Source organism: Convolutriloba macropyga, chromosome 3, assembly GCF_964194025.1.
Source record: "Convolutriloba macropyga chromosome 3, txConMacr16.3, whole genome shotgun sequence".
NCBI lineage: Eukaryota > Metazoa > Xenacoelomorpha > Acoela > Convolutidae > Convolutriloba > Convolutriloba macropyga.
Genome location: NC_134470.1, coordinates 12927666 through 12940180, shown reverse-complemented (window position 1 = coordinate 12940180; position 12515 = coordinate 12927666). Strand labels below are relative to the sequence as shown.

At 35.1% G+C, this 12515-nt stretch overlaps 1 protein-coding gene across 1 annotated transcript; it reads left to right on the top strand.

Moving 5' to 3' along the window:
* The first annotated feature begins 4192 nt into the window (after positions 1 to 4192).
* On the top strand, positions 4193 to 11171 carry LOC142336869 (uncharacterized). The gene is made up of 4 exons (XM_075385831.1): positions 4193 to 4466; positions 6665 to 6855; positions 9310 to 9513; positions 10794 to 11171. Exons 1-4 carry the CDS (start codon positions 4355 to 4357, stop codon positions 11118 to 11120), a joined length of 834 nt encoding a protein of 277 aa, XP_075241946.1. The 5' UTR covers positions 4193 to 4354; the 3' UTR covers positions 11121 to 11171.
* The last annotated feature ends 1344 nt before the right edge of the window (positions 11172 to 12515 follow it).

The following is a 12515-nucleotide window of genomic DNA, read 5'->3' as shown; positions in this document are numbered from 1 at the left end:
AGTTAAATGTGATATTTTGTGTTGAATAGTTATTTTTGTTAATATATGGTTTATATATTTTGACAGATGACCAATGAAATTGTTTGTCTGTGAGATGTTTTTTTGTTTTTGCATTAGTAAAGTTGCACGATTTCAAAGGACCCAAAATTATTTTTTAGCACAGGACGCTCATAGAGTTAAAATATTTCCACCCTCCCCCCTACAAAAATGTGCGAAATTGTGCGAATTTCAAAGATGTGCCAATTTAAATAAAAATCAGAGAAATTTAAATCAAAATTCTTCCAAAATGGTTTTTTCAGCGGTAAAAAGCAGGGAATCAGTATGGAAAAGAATATCATTCGTCACTACTGAGTATGTAAGATGTACTACGGGTTATTCAAATAGAATGAGGATTTAATCTGTTATGAAGCTATCGAATAGTCTTCAAAAATCAACTTTGAATTAATAATAATCTTCATAAAAAATCTGAAAGGCGCTGCTTGCTTTGATTTTCGATTTCAGCCTGCAGTCACAGAGCCGAGGGAGATTTCTCACAAGCCTGAGTTCTGATTTCTCAGAGATTCCAAAAACTAAACATAATTTTTTATTATTTGGACCTAAATTTATCGCTTCATAAAGGAGGTCTAGACCATCTGTTTAACCTTTCATGCATCTTTGATGCTCAAATACATTTTACAAGCTTTTGTGCATTGTTTTGATCGTCCCAAAAAATATAAAGATATGCAAGCTGAATTATTTGAGTATGCAGTTAAGTACATCTTACATACTCAATAGTGACCAGTGATATTCCTTTCCATACTGATTCCCTGCCTTTACCGCTGAAAAACCATAGAAGAAAATAGTTGCTTTCGAACCAAGCTCCTATTAGAATATTTTTTCCAGGCAGGACTCTCTATTTGATCTGCTTAGATCGATTGGTTCTTTTTTGTGCTTTTGTTTTTTACTTTAAAAAAATTAATATATGGCAAAACTTACATAGCATTTGAGATCCAAAAAAATATGAACAAAAACAAATCAGCAAAAAATATCCCTTCAATACTTAACTAATAGAAAAAGTATGTATTTTTGTATTGTTTTAATGTGTTAAAAGCAGCTTTGAAAGATCGTTATTTTAGTTGAACATGCCCTGAGGTTTTTTTTCTAAATCTCATTTGATGGAAACATAAGTAAAATTCTCCGATAAAAAGTGATTTTTCTTTCTTTGTGGCTTTACAGCTCATTATTAATTAACCACTCTGGCGAATCTAGCTCAGAAGTAACTGTGGTTTTGTCACAATACATATGAACAAAAAGTTGCATAACTCTTACGGTTCCAGTTCCAAAAAGTGCTTTTTGCTGATGGTAGTAGTAGTAGTAGTAGTAGTAGTAGTAGTAGTAGTAGTAGTAGTAGAAGTAGTGATTTCTGGCGACACATAGGTTATTCTGCTTGGATTTTTCAGTTTCTATCTGTTTTTGTTTTTTGGCATTTTTCAGTAATTAAAATAAAATGTTTCTTTTACACAAATTTCCTTTTTTTCGGTGTTTAAATCAAAACAGATTTTAGTCTGATAAATATTAAGTTTAAATAACTAATAATTGGCTATCAAATTTTTCGCTGCAAAACCAAATTGGGTTTTAAACTTTCGAGCTATGCTATTTACGAAAAAAAAACATCTTGTCATTGGAACAATGCCTAAATTTGTCAATCATTTGTTTTGTGAAACTATGAAACACTGTTAGCTGATTTTTAATATTGAATGGTTTGAAGCGGTTACAGATTTATTTAATGGGGCCCAGATGAGGCGCAGGTGCAGACCCAAATTGCTCTATGATCAGACCCAATCAAGCGCACACCCGTGTGTTACCAGACCGAAATTACAGGATCTGGACGCAATTTCGAGCGCACTACAGTCTGGGCCATGGTCTGGAGTTGGTCTGATCAGGGGTCAGTTTGATCTGAAAAATCTGATCTGAGGCGTATACGAGCGCACTTGAGTCTGATCATAAACGATTCGAGCGCAATTGGGTCTGATCAGAAGCGCATTCGAGCGCAATTGGGTCTGATCAGGGACCATTTCAAGTGCCTAAATCTTTTCATATTTTTGGTTTTTTTACTGAGAGATATAAGCTCTGCAAAGAGGCAACAATAAAGCAAAGTTACGATCAGGGACTCATCTAATTTCCGATGACTCTGATCAGAAAAAGGAGTCCAGCTGATAGCAAAGGCCGGTCCCCTTCAGAGAAAATTTTGATTAACTGGAGACCACGATGGTTTTTATGGAAAGCTGTCTGAACTCATCCATTAAGTCAGAAATATACACTAAACGGTACACTAAATAAAATTTGTTCACAACAGTTGGGTTTCGTTTTCTTTAGCAATACTTTTATAGTTGTTTTTTTTTGATGAATTAAATACTGCAACCATCAGTTTTTATGAAATGAATAAATTATAGCAAAATTAAGAGATTTGTTCATAAGTAAAGTCTTTCTCTGATCAGACTATTTCGAGCACACCACACCTGAATCTGATCATAGTCTGATTAAGGTCTGGGCAATGGTCTGAAGTTGAGTCTGGATCATGGTCTGTAGATGGTTTGATCAGAACGCCTTCGTCGGAAAAGTCTGATCAGAGACCCTCTGTGCCTGGAAAGTCTGATCAGAGGTAACTTGGGTCTGGAAAATCTGATCAGGGTTAATTTCTGTCTGAAAAATGTGATAAGAGATAACTTTGGTCTGGAAAGTTTGATCAGACGAAAAATTGGGTCTGGTCCTCCATCTGGGGTTAGATTAACACTGTAACATAGGTTATCTGTTTCTTTAACGTTAATACCAATATTACACAGAAACATTTGTATTTTTGCCAAAGGTCGTTTTTGTCATTGTATTCTTTGCTCTCTTTTGTCTTCCTTTTTCATCAAAGATGGAATTTGTTTTACATGCGCGCGTAATGTGAATTGCTCCAAAATTTTGTCATTGGCTTTGTTTTTTCCTCAGATTTTGTTCTGCTGTTGTTTATATTCGCTTATGTGGGTTCATATGCTTTGTTGACTGTCAAAAACTGTTGTTATTCTAAAAGTTTTGATGATCTTTCTATTGGTCTTTTCATTTAGTGGGGTTGTATTTCAGGACCTGTTTTGTTATTTTTGTCTCGTTTTTCTTAATTTGTCATGTTCCCATATTTTTACGAACGTCTCATTACGCGCCAAGAATTCAAAGAGCGACTCTTTTTTTTATTGTTCATTTGTTATTGCATTCCAAATGGTTCCTTGGTTCAATTCTACGATATGATTTTTGATTACGCATGATTTGCCTCACTCAGTTAACCTCTAGGCCTACTCATTAGATCTGAACTGAGATTGCAGAAATCTGATTGACATTACATAGAAATTGCCGAAGCTGGATAATTATAAGGCAATCGTACTCGAAAGAAATTGGTGTTTGAAATCTGATTTCATTTAGAAAATTAAATTTAAATTCAACATTTAAATTTAGGTGTTTACTTGATAATATGTTTCTTTAGTTTGAAATTATTCAACTTGAGTTCATTTTTTCCAACCAAATGTTTGGCTTATTTCAATTGTTGTCCATTCTAGTGATGTAAAGAAAGTTAACCTCACTGGTGTACACGTCGTCTATTGGTAATTGAAATTCCATCAAGTTTTAAATCAAAACCAAGAATTTTTTTTTTGAAATTTTCCTATCTTCGCTTCCTTTGGAAGAGAATTGAGATGAGCGAGGTCTGAACATTATGCGCAACCGAACATTACCCAGCCTCATTGTTTAATCCTATGTTGATAAGTATCGAATTTATTATGCTCATTCTTCGAAAAGTTCTTCGAAGTCAAGGTGTAAAAAACCGCAGATTTGGAAGTTTTTCTTACCGTTTTTTTTAGTTTCTATTTTATTTTGGGAGAAATTATTAACCATTTGTTATAACTAAATAATTATATTGCAGTTCAGGTTTATCGTTTTCATTGGAAGAAGACCTGTTTGGTCAAATACCTCCAACCTCTTTTGTCCGTTCTTGACCGGTTTTGGTCATTTTTCTTAGGTTTCCAAAACTGTCAAATTACATATTTGAATGCATTTTTTTCGTATAATGTATTCGTTGAGCGTATATAAAGGTATATAAACAGTTTAAGTTAATCAATACTTTGTCAACCTGTTCGTCGCGTTCTTATGAAGAATACGCGTTTTTAATGTTGTTTACCATTTTACCATTACGTAAAATTCCAAGCTGTAATAAGCATCGTCTATATTGAATCGACTTTATATCTATATAAATCACATTTTAAGCGCATTATAACGATGCAGAATTGACTGTCTCAACATCTGATCAATTGCAAAAAAGTAGAAATTGTCAAGAGTGGGAAGCATGCAGTACGATCGGGATATGGAATATCTGGCCAGACATTATGACCGACAGATCCAGAGGGCATTTGAACAGAGATACGAGAGGGAGAGTTCTCGCAACAGTTCTGCACGAAGTTAGTATCAAAATAATGATTACTGTTTAAAACATTTCCCGCTACCTTCTACACCCTTGTAAAACATTCTGCGTAATGGCATGATAGCCGAGAGGTAAGGTGTGTGCTTCGAACGCTTAAGATTTGTAATTTAACCCGGTGTACGCTGTGTTGGCCTACAGGGCTTTCAGCCGACAACCGGAAATCAGAAATTTAACAGACAATTCATGTAAAATGAGCAAATAGATTAATTCTGAAGCTGTGAATTCGTATACAGGCAAATATACGGCACAGTTCTTATTATCAACTAGCGTAACGAATGTGTATCAGAGGATGAAACACCCCGTCCGCCATTATTCCTAACACCGTTCAGTCGCCTGTCTCCGTGAAGCCCTCAGTTTGAAGATGAGCTCTCATTGAACTATAACATGAAGTCGGCACCCTAGTCGAGACCTGGAATTATTAAAAGACCGTGTTCGACAGATTTAAGATATGAAAAGACTGTCCTCGGCAGCTATTGGGTATGAAAAGAATTTGTCTGGACCTTATGTGATATCCTGGACTTTGGCTGGAACTAAAACAACCGTCCTAGAATTTGGCTGGAATTAAAACATACGTCCTGGAATTTGGCTGGACAAAAAAACGTGTTCTGTAATTTGGGCCGGATCGACATCAGTTCTTCTGGAATTTGCAAACTCCTTTTTTGGAAACATAGAGATATTAAATTGTCGCTGAAAAACAGAATTGTCGATGGAGTATTGAACTTATGAATTTGAAGACATGCTACAACAAATGCCATTTGGTCAATCAAAAAATTGGTTCGCCCCGGTCGAGGTGTCACCTCTAAAAGTCGCTAGAAGATGTAAGATTAGCGGTGAATTTGAATAAAAGTGTAAGATTTGCGCACAATGCGATGAATGCAGCGAACAAAAAAAAACAAAATTTTAATTGTAGCGTTTTCTAATCGGGTCAAGTTAATGACTCTATCTTGGAAGTTAATGGGTATTCGTCGTAATTTTTGATATTTAGGTTGAATATTTCTATTATTATGCATTATCCCCTTTATATTTAGAGTATGAAACACTTAAACACTTTGGTCCAGCTTCTCTAAAATGTCAGATTTTCGTTTCTTTTTATTCCAAAATGAACAGAAACAAAATTTCAATTGTAGCGTTTTCTAATCGGATCAAGGAGTTCGGCTCCATTTAAACTCACAATCAGAGAGCATGAGGATTTTAAATAAAAAAATATTTTCAGCTTCGAAGAAAAGCTAGGTCTTCGTCTCTTTTTTAGATTCAAATAATCGAAAAATTGAATAGTGTTTTGAAAAAAAGAATCCGATTTCTTCAGTTCAGAGAGTTGTTGGAATGAAACCGAACTCAGTGTCAGGGGTGCTTCAATTATGTGACTCAAAACACACAGAGAATTTTTTGTCCAATTCTCTAGAAAATATCAGAATTTTTTTTTGGCTTTAAATTAGCGAAAACATTTCCAAAAAGTGTTCTATTTTCATCAAGTGATGGACTCGTTGGGAAACAGTTCAGGTTTGTACATGAAATAATTTGGCGGGATGGAGGTTTGTATGAAAAGAATTTTGATGGAACTATGAAAAGAATTAACCTAGACTTTAACTAGGGTCCTCGACCGTGTAATTTATTTCAATATTTACCCCCCCCCCCCACCTGGAATTAATAGGTCTTTTCGTAAATTCCAGGTCTCGACTACGGCAACAGCTTGAGATATTTTGTTTGCAATGGTGGCGCTAAGTGAAGGTTTCAGACCCAAAAAGGGGGTCATAGTGACTAAAAGAAGCTATACTGCTCGTGAAAAGAACTGTCTGAAGTGTGGGGGTAATAAAAGTGCAGCTGGCAACAGGCCGAGGGTGCAACAATATCGCAATGGCCTAATGCTGTTCGGCCCCTGCAATGAAGCAGAAAGAATTTATTATTCTTCATATCATTCTACTTCTGATTAATATTCATAGAGTCTATATCCGGGTATATAGCTGAGAGTCCAGATCAGGGTAATTTTCACTCTAGAATTTGGTTTAAGAATTCTACCTTTCAATAAAACCTGTGGCCTTTAAGCACTCGCTTGGAGCAGTTATTTTGGATCCTCAATATCTAAACTATAGCGAGGTTGTTATTCAAAAATATATTTGAGAGCTGTTATTCTCTTTTTAACTAGCTTTGTTTTGTAATTTCTTAAGTTCTTGACAGGTCGAGAGCGACGTAAGTCTTCGAACCCAGCAGAAAAATTTGCTGAAAAATTGAGCCAGCTTCCCCAAGAGAAACTCAAGTCCATTTTGAGAAACTCAACTAAATTGAAGAACCACGGGATTGTAGTGAGAGAAGTGTACGGGGGAGAGAAAATACAGAACAAAATACGAGAATTGGACCGATTGGTAAAGGTCAGTATAGCTACATTGAAGAGAAACAAATTGAACATCACCAAAACATGGAACACCTGAGGAAGATCTTGCATGATTCTTGTAAGATAAGTGTCCGGATCTTGCATCTTGCAAGATAAACGTTGTTTGCAAGATTCTTGCAATATTTTTGTAAGATAAGTGTCCGGATCTTTCATCTTGCAAGATAAACGTTATGTACAAGATTCTTGCAAGATTTTGCAAGATAACCGTTCGTCTGGGGTCGATAGCCTTAATAAACCTTAAGAACTCGCTTAATTTAAAAATATTTTGTTTAATCTTGATCTCCCAATTTACAAATAATTGCCACAAATTGGTTTGTGTTGCTTAACCTGGTTTGGTTTTTCTGTCAAATTTAGACAAAACTCAAGAAAGAAATGCAGCAAATTCATGCAATAATTAACCGTTTCTTGCAATGTAGCATAGTAAGTTATTAGCAAGATTTAACTTGTTTGATATGATCCTCAACGTTCTGTTCACCATAGGTACCTTTTAAACTGACAATGCAAGATCTAAAGAGAGATAAAAATTTAAAAATTAGAGATTCTTGATTTTGCCATAATAACAACACCCGACTCCTTTTGCCTACTTGTTTTTGAGCACATTTCATTTATCTCATCTTCCCTTTTTTTGTTAATTCAGTTCAATTGTTAGACTTTTTTGATCGTATTTTTTCAACCCATTAAGCAAATTCTTCCCAATTTTTCGGAAGTGGGGAATATGTAAGCGAGTCCGGCTTTTTCTTCTGTCAGTTTTACACGTTTTGTGTACGTATCATACCAAAAAAAGAAGTGGGGAATATGTAAGCGAGTCCGGCTTTTTCTTCTGTCAGTTTTACACGTTTTGTGTACGTATCATTCCAAAAAAAGAAGTGGGGAATATGTAAGCGAGTCCGGCTTTTTCTTCTGTCAGTTTTACACGTTTTGTGTACGTATCATTCCAAACTTTATAACCCTCAGAAGTTTTATCGAAGTTTGAAAAAAAAGTTATTTCAAAAACTGGAAGGGGCACAAGAAAAAGAATAAAAAATTTGAGGGATTTATATGGAGGAGAAATTTTTCTAATAATATAATTGTAAAATTGCTAAAGACTACATTGAAACAAATTGTATTCAAAAAATCAAAAAAAAAATCAAAAAGTTGGTATAATTACATATTTGTCATGAACGCAAGTTCTGCGACTAAAAGTTTTTCTTAAGTGGAAGTTCTAGGACTACAATTTTTCCATGAAAGGGAGTTGTATGACAACAACTTTATCAAAATTGGTAGGTCTATGGTTAAAAATTCTCAGTTACAGCAAACAAGTATTTAAAGAACCTTCGTTATTTCATGAGACCTCATGAGCTTGCTAAACTACTAAAGAAATTAGATTGAAATTTTTTCCTGCAAAATGAGCTAAAATGGTGGCTCTTTTTTTTCCTAGATATGATATTGCTAAAAATCTTTTTTTTTCAGCCTAAGAATTGTCTATTTAGTCGTAGAGAGACTTTTATTTGGAAAACGTTTCATGTGAACAAGGTTACTTTAAATTTATATAGTGGTTTTTAGTTGATCCAATGAGATGTCCTTTGAAAGTTTTTCATCGAAGTTTTTTTTATTTGGTTATGGTCGCTCCAAATAGGGTCAAGATTTTTGAATGAAAATGCTGAGTAATTTTAATGTGTAGTTGATGCGATACAATGTTCCAGTTTTAAAAATCGCACTGTTAAAAAATAATTGAGGTTTTTTTTGCCTTATGAAGTTCTTTGATTATGACTTCTCCATAGGAGAATGTACAGATTCGATACCTTGCCTAAATCTCAGGCATAATTGAACGGTGGAATCAGTAATTTGCCAAAGAAATATAAATTATGATCTTTCAGTTCCATCTGGGTAACAATTTTGTTAAATGGCGTTCTATGACTACACCACTCCCATAAATACCCGATCACCAAAGTGACTTACGTATGTTATTCTACTTAAATTTTTTCAAATAAATTTTTTCGTGTTATTGTTTTCGCGTTTTTTCGGATTTCTCAAAAAAATCATTTTTAAAAACTTCATTGAATGAAATTTTTATGACTACAACTTTTCATAGACGCCATAATATGGAGATGTCACTTTATAATTTTTTGAATTATTTTTTGAACTTTTCAATCCCGGCTGGCAGCTGAATCCGGGTCTTGAAAAATATGCTTAAAATTGTTCGTTTTCATAAAAGTACCGGCCACAATTCTTTATTTTTCGATTGATAACGCTTCAAGAGTGCAATACTATATAAAATGCAAGGGCTTTAACTGTTTTTCCGTATTTCGATAAAAAGATCATTTTCGTAAGTTTTTCGGGCATAATGTAAAATGGGGCATTCATATAATTCAACGAAATCTATCTCTTTTAGATATAGATGAAAACTACAAACATTTCTAGTACGTTATTATAATTCCTTTAAAAATAATAGGAATGCGAGCTGAAAGAACAGCAGAGACTGGCTGACAAGAAGAGGCGAGAGGAGGAGAGGCTGAGAGAGACATTTGAACAGAAGAGAGACAGGAAGACATCCCAGTACTACATCAAGTTGATAGACCAACACGGCACTCTTTCCACAGAGGACATCCTGGCCGCCACTTCCCAAAGAGACGAGGATGAGAAGGATGGAAAAGATGTAAGTTGGCCAGAAGAGGTCGAGGTTTTTATAAATGTCCTAGTCGAGGCCTGTTTTTTTTAAAACGTCCTCCCCTAGTCCAAACCCAAGGTCAAATTTGCAAAAATTTGCAAATTGATTTACAAACTTTGTAAAATAATGTATTATATTTGCAAATATTTGCAAGCAGGTTTTGCAAATTTGACATTAATTTGCAAATTTTTGCAAATTCTCACATTATTTTGCAAATAATTTTATAACTTTGACATTAATTTGCAACTCTCACATTAATTTGCAACTTTTTTTACAAATTTGACCTCGGCTTTTTCAATTGAAAATTGGCCCAAAAATCAATAAAAACGTCCTAAATCTAAGCTTAAGGCCTCTCTTCATAAAAAAATGAAAAAATTTGCAAATTTGACCTTCAGCAGTGAAAATTTGCAAATTTGACATTAATCCCAAAAAATTTGCAAATATTTGCAAATTTGACATTACGTTTGGACTAGGGTCGTCCGGTTTTTGCCGTTAACAGACCGTCCTCGACCGATCAGGCCATGAACAGCATTTGGATCAACTTAATTTAATGTTGTCGACTTAAGACGAATCTGAAACCGCTGACCGCAATTTTGGCTCGACAAAGAACAAATGTCATCGACTTTGTCTCTACCTAAAATGTTGTCCTCGAGTTTGGCTCTATCATGAAAACTGTAATCAATTTTATCATCCTCATAAATTAACAAAGCCAGATTTATTTAAGCTGTAAGTCAGACTCTTCAGGTTTGCTGAGAACTTCCCGTTTTTCACGGCCTTTTCCCGCAAATTGTGGTTGCATTTTTGACCGGTGTTTGCAAGTGGGGGCGGGTCACCTTCTACTTTAACTTACCATCCCAGGCTGGACTATCAGATCGAGAAATTGTACAAAATTCTGAACATGAGCGCACATAAGTCTTAGACCCTCTAGACATTCTTGATTTCGGTCTGAGACCTCAACCTGAGATGTCATTCAGATATCTTTCAACGATATTAAATCAGGTTCAACTGAAAACCGCCGCCGTTTGTCATTTTATGAATACATTTCACATCTGTTCATCTAATTATATTATTGATTGAGTAAGGTTGATTTCCAACCTAGTTGAGACGTTGACCTTTCAAAAAGATATTGGGAACAAAAAAACTGGTCGATACCGATAAAATGTGGGTCGCGGGCATGGTTCTAGTAAAACTTCACATCTAGAGCGGGGCAAATTAAAAAAATGGATTTATCATACAAAATAATTTGAGTTTCATTCTTGACCGTTCAGATTGCTTCCGAAACGGACATCACAAGCAGCGCTGACAAGTCCACCAGTCCGGTGAATGACGAAGATGAAGATGACGGGACTCCCAGCCCAGAAATGTCTCTCGAGAGACGTCAACGCAAGCGAAAAACAACTGTAGTCGTCCGAGATGAACACGGTTTCATAATCGGTGAAAAAGAGGATGATAGGGCAGAGAGGAAAGAGCGTAGAGCCAGAAGGAAAGCATGGAAAGAAGCTCAAAGAGCGAGATATGTTCGAACCATGGAACCAAGAGAGTTTGAGATTGAACTAAGTGTCAGCCAGATGTTTGAGGGAATGAGGCCAGCCTAAATAACTGATTAATTTTAGAAAACTTATTGATTTTAGAAATAAAACCATATTTCATTTCATGATTTTTCATCCATGAGAAAGACGTATCTTTTCCGTTTGTGCTCCCCGGCTTAGTGGGCGCATATTATTTGCACCCTCTAGACGCACGTGCCATACTTTACATAATAAATTACTATGTAATGACTCGTGCTCCCCGGGCCGAGGAACTTGGCCAAAATTATATAAGATCAGCGGCAACTAGCGTTGACAAGTCGGAAAAATCACCGCAATTTTCTTACATAATTTTGTGTTGAATGCGTTGAAATTGGAGACAAAAATTCAAGGCATTCAACGCAAATTTATGAAAGAAAATTGCGGTGAGTTTTCCTACTTGCCAACGCTAGTTGCCGCTGATTTTACATATTTACCGTTGAATTTAGCGTAGATCTTACATATTTAGCGTTGAATTTAGCGTAGATCTTACATAATTAGCGTTGAATTTAGCGTAGATCTTACATATTTTTGCGTTGAATTTAGAGTTGATCTTACAAAAAATCAAAGCATCCACTTGAACTATTAACCTCCAGTTGCGTATGGGACCCGAACTGCTGACCTCCTGTTTGCTTGTCGCCCCTTCTACCATTGTGCCACAGTACCTTGGTTTCCTTAAGAGACCCAATTCTTATAAAGCGTAGATCTTACATATTTTGCGTTGAATTTAGCGTAGACTTTACATATTTTGCGTTGATTTTGCGTAGTATTTAACTTAGCATATTCAACGCATTTACCATGTGAAGCGTACTGGGAAAAATTCCAATTTTTTTAAAAGTTTTGAAAAAATTTGAATTCCTAATATGGTCTGAAATGGTTTTGGCACCTTAAGAGAGCACTCAAAGGTTATTTTTTGCTGACTTAAGTTTTCTCACTTGTGCAGTGTAGGGGTCGAAACAGTAAAAATTTTAATTTTTCGAAAAAAAAATTTAAAAAATTTGAAATCGTAACATGGTCTGAATTGGTTCTTGCACTATAAAAGAGCACTAAAAATGATTTTTTTCCGATCTCATGTTTCTCACCTTTGCAGTATAGGGTTCGAAACAGTGAAAAAAAATGATTTTTTGAAAAAAACTGGGAAAAGTTCTGAAATCGTAAAATGGTCTAAAATGGATTTTGCATTATGAAAGAGCACTAAAAAGTGATTTTTTGCTGACTTCACTTTTCTCACCTGTGCAGTATATGGGATCGAAACAGTAAAAAAAATAGTCTTTTGAAACAACTTGAAAAATTTGAAATCGTAAAATGGTCTGAATTGGATTTTGCACTATGAAAGAGCACTAAAAATGATTTTTTTCTGATCTTATGTTTCTAACCTGTGAAGTATAGGGTGTCGAAAAAGTGAAAAAAATTACTTTTTGAAAA

Bases quoted from the DNA above. Each gene is read 5' to 3' on its own strand.
- LOC142336869 (XM_075385831.1), top strand. From the start codon at position 4,355: ATGCAGTACGATCGGGATATGGAATATCTGGCCAGACATTATGACCGA. The intron at 4,467-6,664 runs GTTAGTATCAAA...AGTTCTTGACAG, and splicing joins TCGCAACAGTTCTGCACGAA to GTCGAGAGCGACGTAAGTCT. The intron at 9,514-10,793 runs GTAAGTTGGCCA...TTGACCGTTCAG, and splicing joins ATGAGAAGGATGGAAAAGAT to ATTGCTTCCGAAACGGACAT.